General features: G+C 42.3%; 1 protein-coding gene across 1 annotated transcript in view; it reads right to left on the bottom strand.

Annotated features, from left to right (window-relative positions):
- LOC138416284 (lymphocyte transmembrane adapter 1-like) overlaps positions 1–14351 on the bottom strand; it is a 95158-nt gene that overhangs the window by 8405 nt on the left and 72402 nt on the right. Inside the window, 1 exon segment of the mRNA XM_069545104.1 lies at positions 3532–3624. Coding sequence (XP_069401205.1) covers positions 3532–3624 — 93 coding nt within the window.

Raw genomic sequence — 14351 nt, 5'->3', positions numbered from 1 at the left:
CCCACATGCCTCGGAGCAACTAAGCCCACATGTTGCAACTACTGAGCTCAAGCACCACAACTAGAGAGTCAGTGCCCTGCAACGAAAGATCTGCACAATGTGATGAAGATCCCGTGTGCCACAGCTAAGACCTGATGCAGCCAACTAAATAAATGATAGATAGACAAATCAATAAATAGAAAAGCAGAGGACTGGTGCTTCATAATTTCTCTGTAAGTCTTCAACACTGAAGGATGGCAAGAATAAGATGGACCTTCAGGAGTGGTTGAAAGCAGAGAGGGCCTTTTGATGGCTCCAATAAGTGGGGATGGAAGCTTACTCTTCAGCTTTTTCACAGAAACAAGTTTTTACAGCTCATGGAGAGTATCTATTCTCACCTCTTCTGACACCCTGCCCTGTTCAAGAGGAAGGGTGGACCAAGTGTGGGCTGTAATCCATATGTTACATTCGACGGTGTTGAAATTTAGAGAGATGAAGTGACTTTCCAAGCATCACACAATGATAAATAGTGGATCTGGGACAGGATTATAGATGGTTCCCTGAGGACACAGATGCCTGCAGCCCTGAGACCTGTGCTAAAACCCCTTGACCAGGACCTCAACCCTACCCCCAACTCAAATTATCCTGCCCCTAGTTTTCTGTGAATGAGAGCTGATGCCCTGAAGAAGATGCCTCAGCCTTCAAAAGAGCTCAAATCCTCCTTCTACCACTCGTCTCTATATTTCAGTTCCTGATCCAAAATACACGTTTCCTCTGAGCAAAGCCCCTCAGAAGGACCACAGGATTCCAACTCTGTCCATCCTCCAAAGTTTCTTCACACACTCAACCATCTCACGAGCAGCCTTCCCAAAGCCCAGTTCACCTTGCTAAGTGACCAGTGGTCTGTCTGGCCAACAAGTTGGCTCAGAGCTCAGAACCTTCTAAACCAAAGGCCACAATATGGCCCTACCAAGAATTAGCTTCCCTTTAACTTGACCAAGTCTGGATGAGCAGCTAATGTGACTTCACTGGGGAGGTGGTCATCTGTGCTGGCCTTTGGTGGCTTAATTAAGTCTGAGATGCTCAAAGTCTCACAGCTGATCTGAACACTTGTTTGAGCAGCCTGGACCAAGTGCTAGCTAAGAATGGGCAGGAGTTTAATCTTTCCCCACTAATATTCTGACTCTATCATCTTCTCATCAAGCTCTAGACCCTGTAGTGGAAGACAACAGAGCCCCATATTCTTTTTGAAAATCATCTCCATCCTCACAGCCTGGAGACAGTAACCCTAGATTCTCCTTGAGGATCAATAGACATACTCTCCTTTCCTCAGTGACCAAATGTTCCTCCGACTAACCCGACAGCACTATGCCATCTCGCTAAACTCCTTGGCAACAAACAATGATCCAGCCCACATCAACCCATGGGAATCCCACCAGTAAATCCCAGTTTCTTTCTTTTTTTAAGTCTCTGGATTTACACTGCTAGTGTTTGCAGATTTAGGCAGCAACATTTGAGAAGAGTTGCGATGGAATTCCCTTTTACTATCATGTCCGATGCTGAGGAGACATCATGGTTCTCCTGTGTTCGTCCTTTCCATCAGTTCTCTGGTAAGAGTGTGTACAAAACTGGCATTGGGAACCTGGAAATTTAGGAAGATATTTAAGGCAGCCAGCTGACAGGAGAATCAAAATATAATTTAAGGAATAAGACAAAACTATAAAGCACATTTATAACTCTGTAGATAAATTAGAGCGATGGAAGAAAAAAAAAAAAGATGAGGAAAATTCATCAGTAAAGGTGAACCAGCCCATTTGAAGGAACAGCCTTCAGAGGATCAGTGGGAACCTACCTCCCAAACAGCAGTTTAGGTTGCCCATTCCTCTTTGCCACAATACACGAAGATGTCAGCTCGCAAACACACTGCGTGCAGAATGAGGAATGTGTATCACCACATTACCATGGCGACCACACATCACAGAACCTTCAGAAGTAACTGGACTCTGCACAGGGCGAGTCCCACTGCCGCTGTGGTTCTATGGACAAGTCTGGCTTGTCCGAGTCAACATTTTATTTCAAAACCTGACTCTCAGGCTCACACACTCCTCTCTGATTATGAAAATAATTCATATGAGTGAAAATGTTCTGTCCCCAAGTATAGTTGATAGTGAACATTTCAGGGTGAGGAGGGACAAATCGAACATGTTGAGAATAAAAAGAGATTGTATTCTTAATTAGAATATCATCTTGGTACTGATCACAAGTTTGTGCTCCTAACACACAGTGAGGAGAGAAAGCCTTACTGCAGGGCCACACAAGGAGAAAAGACAAACACACACAAAAAGCTGAGCACCCAGAAAACTTTCAGCAAAGTGCTTTTCTAGGAAAGCTGAGGGAGTGGCCTGGTTGCGTCTGGGGTCAGAGTCTTTGTTCCTGAGGTCAGGTCCTGGTCAGGTCACGATGTTCTTGTGGTGGTGGTGGTTTAGTCACTGAGTCAAGTCCGACTCCTGCGGCCCCATGGACTATAGCCTGCCAGGCTCCTCTGTCCATGGGACTCTCCAGGCAGGAATACTGGAGTGGGTTGCCATTTCCTTCTCCAGGGGACCTTGCCAACCCAAGAATCAAACCCAGGTCCCCTGCACTGCAGACAGGTTCTTTACTGATGGAGCTATGAGGGAAGCCGTAATGTTGCTGTAAACCTCCCCCCAAAACAAAGGCTACCCTCAGTTCTGACAGGAAAGCATCAGGTCCCAGGCACCACCCTCTACCTCTGGGGTCCAGGCCCAGGCCAGGAGGAGGGGGTCCTGTGTGGTCAGAGTATCCGGCACGAAGTCGGGGTCCTCCATCCAGTGCCCAGCCCTGGCTGAGGGGGCAGGTCTCAGCGGGCAGCACCTCAGAGCTGGGTCCAAGACCCCACCCAACATTTATCTCTCTGGGTGCCTGGTGCCCAGGACCCAGCTGGGCCTCAGGCTGTTCATTTAAGCTGCAGAGAGACACTTGTAACAATTTCCAACGGAGTTAAAACCTAGTTCACAACAATTACTTTCTTTGAGAGAGGTCCCAACCACAGAGGCGAGCCTGAAATGATGTGTAAGATCTTTGCACACCAACCTAACCTCCTGCCATCTCCTGGGGGTGGACAACCGATCAGTGCTGGACCAAGTGTGGAAACGTGAACGGAGAGACAGGAGCTGGGAAGCTCTTACCTTAGTAGCCCGGGTCACATCCTCCAGCTGCCCAGGCCTCTGGGGACCATGCCCATATCATCCTCTGCAGCTTATAGGTCATGGAGGCAGGGACTGGAGAGAGGTTCACTGCTTTGTGTTGGGAAGAACCCCTGGAGAAGGGAAACGCTACCCAATCCAGTGTTCTGGCCTGGAGAATGCCATGGACTGTATAGTCCACGGGGTCGCAAAGAGTCAGATATGGCTGAGCGAGTTTCAGTTTCACTTCGGCTGCTTTGTGGCCTGGATCTGGCCTGTGGGCACCCGTGGCGAGGGCTCTGGGACTCTGTGGAACACAGGCCCCAAACTGTCCTGGGGCCCATCTCACCCACCTGCCCTGAGGCCTGAGGGCCTGGATAGCGCATGGAGAAGGCCTCTGTCCCGGACTCATCGACTCCGGCGAGGACTGCTGCCAGGTCTCCTGTTGGTGGAGCATGACCTCTAACCCTAGTCTAAGGGTCCCACTAAAGGTCTTACAATATTGGCTGTGCGCCCACCCCTCCCCTCGTACAGTCTCCTCCACCCATTTCTACTCTTTCCGAGTCCCCAGACTTCCCTAGAAGAAACAAAGACTAAGAGTTAATCTTATAAACAAAATTAAGTTTCCTACCTATGTATCCACTTGTACTCTTTATTTGGAGCCCTCTAAATTATTCTCACAAAAATGAACGTTTTTGTCATGTGTTGCAAGCATGTTTTCAATTTATCACTCTCTTTAAGTTTTTTTTTTTTTTGTCTGTTTTTTGTTTGTTTTTGTCTGTGCTAGGTCTCCCTTGTCATGCCTGGCTTCTCGCTCGCTGTCCTGAGTGGGGACTGCTCTCTTGTTATGGAGCACAGCCTCCAGGCACACAGGCTTCAGTAGCTGTAACTCGCAGGCTCTAGAGCCCTGGGCCAGTAGCTGAGGTGCACAGGCTAGTTGCTCAGCAGCATGTGGGGTCTTCCCAGACCAGGGCAGGCATTCTTACCCCTGGGCCACTAAGGAAGTCCCATCACTGTCTTTTTATTATGGTTACTTTTGCTTATATCATAAAGACTTTTATTTTCAAAAACACCAGTAATTTAAATATTTTTGTTATTTTGGTTGTGAGAAGGAAAAGGAGAAGGATGTTATGACTAATATTCTCATTAAGGGCCAAGTATCCCTTTACAAATATTTGAATAAATAGGAAAATAACAGCAGGTGTTTAAGACAACTAATCTATTAAACAATTCTAAATATTTCTAAATATGTTTGTCAAAATGGACTGATTAATTTCTTAGGGTAATGATAGAAATTTTCCCCCAGAAATGATATAGAGTAGAAATAACCTGATCCAGTCATAAATGGAACTGAGTATTTTGTAATGCACATGTGATCATTTATGTCTCAAAAACCTTAGAACATTTTGGAAATGATAATGATGGTACATCACTGATTAAGTCATTTTAACAAATTTCATTCACAAAGTGTCTGTTCATCACATAACGAACTTGGAGTTGTTGTCTGAGAAAAGGGGCACGTTCAATTAATGTTAGTTACAGAACTTTAAAAGAATTTGTGATTAAATTTGTTATGTACTGTAAATGATTTCAATGGTGGAGAATTCACTGACTTTTAATATAGCTTCAGTTTGCCAAGTATATGTGTATTTCTTTAACCAAACAACATATTGGACATTATGAAAGTTTTCCTATAGTTGATTCACGAACTATTTATAAACGTTGCTGAATACTTACAATAATTAAACAGGATAAATTATGTAAAACAAGGAAACGGGACCAACTTATGAATATCACTCTGTTAAGTGCATAGTACCTCAAACATCCTAACTAAATTCTGCTGACTATAAGTAGTATGAGCTATTATTGTTATGGAGTAAATCTCTATGTCCCCACATAAATTTATATGTTGAAACCCTGACCTCCAGTGAGATGGTCCCAAGAGGTTGGGCCTTTGGGAGGTAATTAGATCATGAGGGTGGAGTTCCCATGACATTACCATCTTTCTAAACAGAGGAACAGAGCTAGTCCTTTCTCTCTTTCTGCCACATGAACATAAACTACAAGGTGGCAAAGTCTAGGTAAGACACGTTCACCAGAACCTGACCTTGCTGAATCCTGACCTTGACTCTCAACCTTTAGACTATGAGAAACAAATAATTATTGTATAAGCACCCTCAGCCAAGGTATTCTGTTACTGCATCCCTAACTGATGGAAGCACCTGTCATTATGGATTTTGAGAGTAAGATTTCTCTTTAGCTATGTAGTTAATAGAAAGGAGCCACGGATCCTCCCAAAAACATTGCCCTGGAGAGTTAAAGAGGCAAGGAAAACTTTATTCAAGACATTGTGATAAAGGTCGAGACTATTGCAAGAAGAAAGATTGAACTCAACTCTCCTGAAACAAGTAACTGGGGATATGGGGATTTGTAAACAATGAGTGAGCTAATGAAAAGGTAACACAGGCCCTCAGCCTCAAGGTTCCCATCTGTGCTTAGTCATCGGCACTTGTGGAAATGTAGCTTCCACCTTTCCACACAGACTCGGATAAAGGGACCCATTTTTCAGATTGTCACTTTGAGGAAGGTGGGCTCACAGGTTCTGGAGCAAGACATACCTGGGTTGTAAAATGTTCACACATCATCATGGTAGAGAAGGAATTGACACACCTTCTAAACTAGATGGTCAAAGAATAAGGAGATAAGAAAAAGTTTCTGCAAGAAATTGGGAGATTGGGATTTATATTTACACACTGTTATATACAAAGTAGACAACAAATAAGGCTCTACTATACAACACAGGGAACTCTACTCATAACTCTATGTGCTGTGCTTAGTCATCAGTCGTGCCCAAATCTTTGTGACCCCATTCACTGTAATCCATCAGGCTCCTCTGTCAATACTCTATAATTGATATATATATAAAGAGTCTAAAATGAGTGTATATATGTAACTGATTCACTTTGCTGTGCAGCAGAAACTAACACAACATTGTAAAGCAACTGTAACCCAAGACAAATTAGTTTTTAAAAATGTCTGAAGTTTATACAAACTGTGGGGACTATTAAGGCCCTTTTCGTAAAGCCCTAGTTCTTGCTTATTAACTCTTGATAGAAAGGCAAAAGTAAACAAAAGAAAATCTGTTGATCTGGTAGACACACACTGCTAATCGTTTTATATTGTGGTTTATTCATGAAGAAACTCTGAATAAATGAAGCAGTAAAAATAATCCCTCAGCATTCTTGATCATACCTTCTTATTAATACATTACAATTCTACATTTTAATGAAGGACAAATACGATAATGACAGCAAATCAAAGCTTTTGGATGTTTTGCTCAATGATATTGGAGTATATATTATAATGACTTGTAATGGTAACAGTGTGAGGGGCTAGAAGTCATGCCAGACTTCTATCAGCTTGGGATCTGCCTGAGACACCCAGGCCCCTGAACACATACAGATACGTGCTTATTCCTATTTGCAAGTGTACTAGCCAGGGTAAAATTGAAGACAAGTTATTCAAATACAGTTTCTTGTTGTTGTTCAGTCACTAAGTCGTGTCGGACTCTCTGTGACTCCATGGACTGCAGCATGCGAGGTTTCCTAGTCCTTCACTGATTATGGTATCTGTATCATAATTAAATCCATTAGTGAGTACTTGGCATCACTTATCTCTCATTGAAAATATTTCCTATATAATACAGTCTGCCGGATGTAAGAGTGTAATTTAAAAAGTCCTTATCTTACTTTTAAATCTAAAGCAGTCACTGTGTGACACTGCTGTTGTTTAGTCACTAAGTCACATCCAGTTCTTTGCAACCCCATGGACTGCAGTATGCCCAACTTCCCTGTCCTTCACTATTTCCTGGAGTTTGCTCAAATTCATGTCCATTGAGTCAGTGATGCTAACTACCTACCTCCAACTACCTCATCCGTTGCTGCCCTCTTCTCCTTTTGTCTTCAATATTTACCAGCATCAGGGACTTTTCCAATGAGCCTGATCTTCAAAACAGGTGGCTAAAATATTGGAACTTCAGCTTTGGTCATTGCAATGAGTACTTGCCATAGATTTCCTTTAAGAGTGACTGGCTTGATCCCCTTGCAGTCAAACGGACTCTCAAGAGTCTTCTCCAACACCACAGTTCAAAAGCTTCAGTTCTTTGGCACTCAACCTTCTTTACAGTCCAACTCTTACATTTGGACAACTACTGGAACAACCATATGCCCTAGGACCTTTACAGCAAAGTGATGTCTCTGCTTTTTAATATGCTGTCTAGGTTGGTCATAACTTTCCTTTCAAGGAGTAAGCGTCTTTTAATTTCATGGCTGCAATCACCATCTGTGGTGATTTTGGAGCCCCCAAAATAAAGTCAGCACTGTTGCTACTGTTTCCCCATCTATTTGCCACGAAGTTGAAAGGCTGTTGCTGAACAATGCAAAGACCTTTGGATTCTTGGCCTCCGGAGGAGAAGAATTCAATCCAGGGCCAGAGACGAGGCTTGATCATTCAGAGCTGTTGTGAAATAAAGTTTTATTAAAGTATAAAGGAGATAGAGAAAGCTTCTGACATAGGCATCAGAAGGGGGTAGCAAGAGTACCTCCTTGCTAGTGTTAGCCATGGAGTTACATATAATTAGTTATTACAGTGAATCAAAAGAACATCTGGAGGTTATAAAGACCTCACTAGACCTACTCCCATAATTTACACCTTAACATAACAGGATTAGCCAGAAGCTTTTTTTCCAGAGACTGTCCTCAAGCAGGATACATTATTGCTATAATATCCGAAGGAATGTAGAGGGACACAAAAGTTTGTCCTTTCTTCCTCATTGAGAATTCCAGACCCCTCTCTCCTTGGGGACCCCTGGACTTCTTATCAACCTTCCTAATAATGACTCTCTCAAGGTGATGGGACCAGATGCCACGATCTTCGTTTTCTGAATGTTTAGCTTTAAGCCAACTTTTTCACTCTCCTCTTCCAGTTTCATCAAAAGGCTCTTTAGTTCTTCCTCAATTTCTGACATAAGGGTGGTGCCACCTGCATATCTGAGGTTATTGATATTTCTCGTGACAATCTTGATTCCAGCTTGTGCTTCCTCCAGCCCAGCATTTCTCATGATATACTTTGCATATAAGTTAAATAAGTAGGGTGACAATATACAACCTTGATGTACTCTTTTTCCTATTTGGAACCAGTCTGCTGTTTCATGTCTACTTCTCACTGTTGCTTCCTGATGTGCAGGTTTGTCAAGAGGCAGATCAGGTGGTCTGGTATTCCCATCTCTTTCAGAATTTCCCAGTTTATTGTGATCCACACACTCCAAGGCTTTGGCATAGTCAATAAAGCAGACATAGATGTTTTTTTTGGAACTCTCTTGCTTTGTGGATGATCCAGAGGATGTTGGCAGTTTGATCTCTGATTCCTCTGCTTTTTCTAAAACCAGCTTGAACATCTGGATGTTCACAGTTTGTGTATTGCTGAAGCCTCGCTTGGAGAATTTTGAGCAGTACAGAGTGAAGTAAGTCAGAAAGAGAAACAACAAGTGTTGCATATATAAAGAATATAGAAAATGCTACTAATGCATGTATTTGCAAGGCAGGAATAGAGATACAGGCATAGAGAAGAGACTTCTGGACACAGTGGGCACAGGAGAAAATAGAATGAACTGAGAGAATAGCACTGAAATACATACATTACCATATGTAAAATAGATAGCTAATGTTAACTTATATATAACACAAGGAGCACAAACTGGTGCTATGTGACAACCTAGAAGGGTGGCATGAGATAGAAGGTGGGAGGGGGGTTTAAGGAGGAGGGGACATATGTATACTTATGGCTGGTTCGTTGATGTATGGCAGAAACCAACATGATACTGTAATACAATTATCCTCCAAATAAAAATGAATATATTTTAAAATATAAATTTATTTGTTTTAATTGGAGGGAATTACTTTACAATATTGTGTTGGTTTTGCCATATATCAACATGAATCTGCCACGGGTATACAGGTGCTCCCCATCCTGAACCCCCCGCCCACCTCCCTCCCCATATCATCCCTCTGGGTCATCCGAGTGCACCAGCCCCAAGCATCCTGTATCCTGCATTGAACCTGGACTGGCAATTCATTTCTTTATATGATTTTATACATGTTTCAATGCCATTCTCCCAAATCATCCCACCCTCTCCCTCTCCCACAGAGTCCAAAAGACTTTTCTATACATCTGTGTCTCTTCTGCTGTCTCGCACACAGGGTTATCATTACCATCTTTCTAAATTCTATATATATGTGTTAGTATTCTGTATTGGTGTTTTTCTTTCTGGCTTACTTCACTCTGTATAATAGGCTCCAGTTTCATCCACCTCATTAGAACTGATTCAAATGTATTCTTTTTAACGATTGAGTAATACTCCATTGTGTATATGTACCACAGATTTCTTATCCATTCATCTGCTGATGGACATCTAGGTTGATTCCATGTCCTGGCTATTAGAAACAGTGCTGCAGTGAACATTGGTGTACACGTTGTCTCTTTCAATTCTGGTTTCCTCGGTGTCTATGCCCAACAGTGGAATTGCTGGGTCATAAGGCAAATGAATAATTTTTTTAAACAAGTCCCTTTTAAAATTGCCTGAAAAAACATACCTAGGAATAAACCTGACTAAGGAGGCAAAACAACTATATGCTGACAAATATTAAACATGGAGAAAGGAAACTGAAGATGATTCAAACAAATGCAATGATACCCATGACATTTGACTGAAGTAATTAATATTGTTCAAATGCCCACACTACAGAAAGCAATCCACAGATTTAATGGAGTCTCTGTCAAGTCATCTATGGCATTTTTCACAGAACTGAAACAAATATCCTAAAATATATTCAGAAACATTTAAAAAAAACTGAAAACTAATCCTATGGTAAATGATCAAAGCAGGAGCCATAACTTTCACAGACTTCAGTCAATGATACAAAATTATGTTAATCAGAACAGAATGGTATTGGCACAAAAACAGACATGTGGATCAATGGGACAGAAATAACCACACATATCTATGGTCTATTAATCTTCAACAAATGAGGCAAGAATACACAATGAAGAAAAGATAGTCTCATCCACAAATGGTGTTGGGAAAGCTGGAAAGTCCCATGTAAACTGATGAAGTTCAAAAGTTTACCCTCACACCATACACAAAAGAAAATTGAAAACGGCTTAAAGTCTTAAATACAAGACATGACATGATAATCAAACTCATAAGCTTTTCCACGACAAAGCAAACCATAAACAAAATGAAAAACAATCTACAGAATGGGAGAAAACATTTGCAAATGGTTTGAATAACAAAGGATTCATCTCCAAAATATACAAACAGCTCATACAACTCAATAACAAAAAAACAAAGAGCCAAATCAAAAACTGAGCAGAAGACCTAAATAAACACTTTTCCAAAGAAAACATAGAGATGACTCATAAGCATAAAAAATTATGTCCAACATCACTAATAAAGAGAAATGCAAGTCAAAACTACAACGATGTACCACCTCACAATAGTCAGGATGGTTATCATTAAAATGTTAATAACAAATGCTGGAGAGGGCATGAAGAAAATGGAACACCCCCACCCCATACTGTTAATGAGACTATAAATTGGTGAAGCCATTATGGAAAAGAGCAGTTACTTTAAAAACTCAAAATAGAACTACTGTGTTGCTATTGTTCATTTACTTAGTCATGTCCAACTCTTTGCGACCCCATGGACTGTAGCATTGCAGAGTTCCTTGTTCTTCACTGTCTCCCAGAGTTTGCTCAAACTCATGTTTATTGAGTCGATGATGCCATCCAACCATCTTACCCTCTGTTATCCCCTTCTCCTCCCGTTTTCAATCTTTGCCAGCATCAAGGTCTTTTCAAATGAGTCAGTTCTTCGAATCGGGTGGCCAAATTATCGAAACGTCAGCTTCAGCATCAGTCCTTCCAATGAATATTCAGAGTTGATTGACTGGTTTGATCTCCAGATTGTTCAAGGGACTCTCAAGAGTCTTCTCAAACACCACAGTTCAAAATCATCAACTCTTTGCCGCTCAGCCTTCTTTACATATGAACTCTCACATCCACACATGACTATGGAAAACCATAGCCTTCACTATACGGAGTTTGGTTGGTCAAGTGATGTCTCTGCTTTTCAATACACTGTCTAGGTTTGTCAAAGCATTTCTCTCAAGGAGCAAGTGTCTTAATTTCATGGCTGCAGTCACTGTCTGCAGTCATTTTGGAGCCCTCCAAAAAGCAGAGACATTACCTTGCCAACAAAGGTCCGACTAGTCAAGGCTATGGTTTTTCCAATATTCATGTATGGATGTGTGAGTTGGACTGAAGAAAGCTGAGTGCTGAAGAATTGATGCTTGGAACTGTGGTGTTGAAGATTCTTGAGCGTCCCTTGAGGAATGATGCTAAAGCTGAAACTCCACTACTTTGGCCACTGAACTGACCTGAACTGAAAATAAAGTCTCATTGTTTCCCCATCTATTTCTTACGGAGTGATGGGACCAGATGACATTCAGTTCAGTTCAGTTCAGTCACTCAGTCGTGTCCAACTCTTTGCTACCCAATGGACTGCAGCACACCAGGCCTCCCCATCCATCACCAACTCCCAGAGTTTACTCAAACTCATGCCCATTGAGTCAGTGATGCCATCCAACCATCTCATCTTTAGTCGACCCCTTCTCCTCCCGCCCTCTGTCTTTCCCAGCATCAGGGTCTTTTCAAATGAGTCAGCTCTTCGCATCAGGTGGCCAAAGTACTGGAGTTTCAGCTTCAAGATCAATCCTTACAATGAACATTCAGGACTGATTTCTTTTAGGATGGACTGCTTGGATCTCCTTGCAGTCCAAGGGACTCTCAAGAGTCTTCTCCAACACCACAGTTCAAAAGCATCCATTCTTCAGTGCTCAGCTTTCCTTAGAGTCAAACTCTCACATCCATACATGACTACTAGAAAAACCATAACCTTAACTAGATGGAACTTTGTTGGTAAAGTAATGTCTCTGCTTTTTAATATGCTGTCTAGGTTGCTCATTATCTTAATTATAATAACAGATATCATTATCTTATTTCCTCAATGCTGAGGTTTACACTAGCATTTTTTTTTCTTACTCTCTTCGTTCACCTTTAATTCCTTATTGCTTTCTGCCATGACAGTGGTGTTGCAGTAGCAATTACTAGGCCTTCAGTGTAAAACTCTAAAACCTCAGTCTTGTTTTCAGTAAACATCCTGCTCCATTCTCCTGAATTCCTGGAATATGTCTTTAGTCTGATAAATTATCAGCACTCATATCCAAAGAAGAGCAGCAATTAAATTCTGTTCCATATGCTTCAGGGAGAAACAATGGTGATCATTAATCTTAAGCCCATACATCTGGCCCATGGTCAAAAGGACAGAGGGTATGAAAACAAGTGGTGAGTTAATCCAAGGATCAAAAGAAGCCATAAAGATGATGCTAAGTATCTTGACCTTTAAATTGAATGTTTAGAAATAATGTGATTTAAAGGAAGGGTATAAAAACTACCTTGGGGTGATTCTTTACCCCCTTTCTATGCTGAGGGTCTATGCTGAGAGTTTTGCACTTTCCTCCTCTTTAATAAATCTTATTCAGTTACTACCATGAGCATTTGTATGTTCATGAATTCCATTCTTTGGCTGGGTGGACAAGAACTCAGATTCCTGTCTCATCTTTTGGGGGCTTGTCTGGAAATCCTGAATGCCTGTTCAAGGTAAGCACACTCACTCTCAAATCTGTCATTCACTTCTCATTACCTAATCCAGCTGCATGGTCTCTTGAGCCACTCTATTTCACAAGCCTGTATGAGTTCCAAAGGCAGAAAGAGTTAGTAGACAGCGTCCTCAGTATTAGCCAGCAGACTGACCTAGGTTGCTGAGCAAAATCTCTGCTAGGCTGCTGCCTCAGTGAGAACCGCAGGATAGCTACCATTTGTCTTTCCTAACATTTAGAGGTTATGAGATTTTTCACTTAAGGTAGGATCATTTCGGAGTGTGTGTAAATACTACTAACCTTGTGCACTACATAGCTTGCTTTAGGGGAACTCCAGTTCAGGCACCCAATGTTCAAGAGCACAGCAAGTCCACCAACTGAGGCTCTCACTCTGTATCCACCAACTGAGGCTCTCACTCTGTATCTATCTCTAGGTGGAAAGGAAGGTAGAGACAGGAAGAGGACAACAGTCCAGGGTAGCTGGATAATGGTGCTCAAGACCAGGTGCGCTCCAGAGTTGAGGGAAGCATACTTCATGGGTGTTTCTTTGCTCCCACTGTGCAAGGTGGGGACACCCTCCATGAGAAGAACCAGAGAAAAGAGGAAGAGCACTGGACGCTGGTCTTGTCTTTCAGATGGGAGCCACCTCTTCGTGCCTACACCCAGCTCAGAGTGGATGCCTTTGGCAAGTATACTGAAGAACTAGAAGAAGTTTGACCCTTAGACCTTGTTAAAGAAGGGTATGATCTTTCTCTGCACCAAGGCAGAGCCTCAGTAGGATCTATCTGATGGTGAAAAATGGCCCCCTGAGGGCTCACTTGATTATAATGCCATCCTCCAACTAGACCTCTTTTGTAGAGAAGAAGGAAAATGGTCAGAAGTGCCATATATACAGGTTTTGTCTTGAGAGAGAAAACCCTGTTATCCAGGAGTTGTGGGCTTGCTACTTCCATGCTGCCTACAACTTCCTCCAAGTCCTCAGGTCCAAACTGTAGACCTTAACCAGAGCTGCCCAAACCTAGCCCACAGGAGCCTCCACAATCTCTAGTAATGCCTTGGGCACCAGCAGCAGCTCCTGCCCCAGTGGCTCCTAACCCAACACTGGTCATCTCTAGGCTATATCCTGCCCTCCTTCCGTTACAAGAAGCTCCTAATGGGGACTTGGGAGCCACAGGCGTCCATGTTCCTTTCCCCCTCCGAGATTTAAGGCAAATTAAATTGGACCTAGGAAGCTTTACTGAAGATCCTGACAATTAGATAAGTGTTTTCCAGGGTCTAAACCAATCTTTGAAATGGCACGGAAAGATAGTATGCTAATCCTGACCAGCAGCCTTGCTGACAATGAAAGAAGTAGTAATTAAAAATGCCCAGTGATGGCGAGATGAGTGGTATG

This window comes from Ovis canadensis, chromosome 12 (assembly GCF_042477335.2).
Source record: "Ovis canadensis isolate MfBH-ARS-UI-01 breed Bighorn chromosome 12, ARS-UI_OviCan_v2, whole genome shotgun sequence".
NCBI classification, from domain to species: Eukaryota; Metazoa; Chordata; class Mammalia; order Artiodactyla; family Bovidae; genus Ovis; species Ovis canadensis.
The sequence above is the reverse complement of the archived record's forward strand: the minus strand, read 5'-3'. Positions and strand labels throughout refer to the sequence as shown.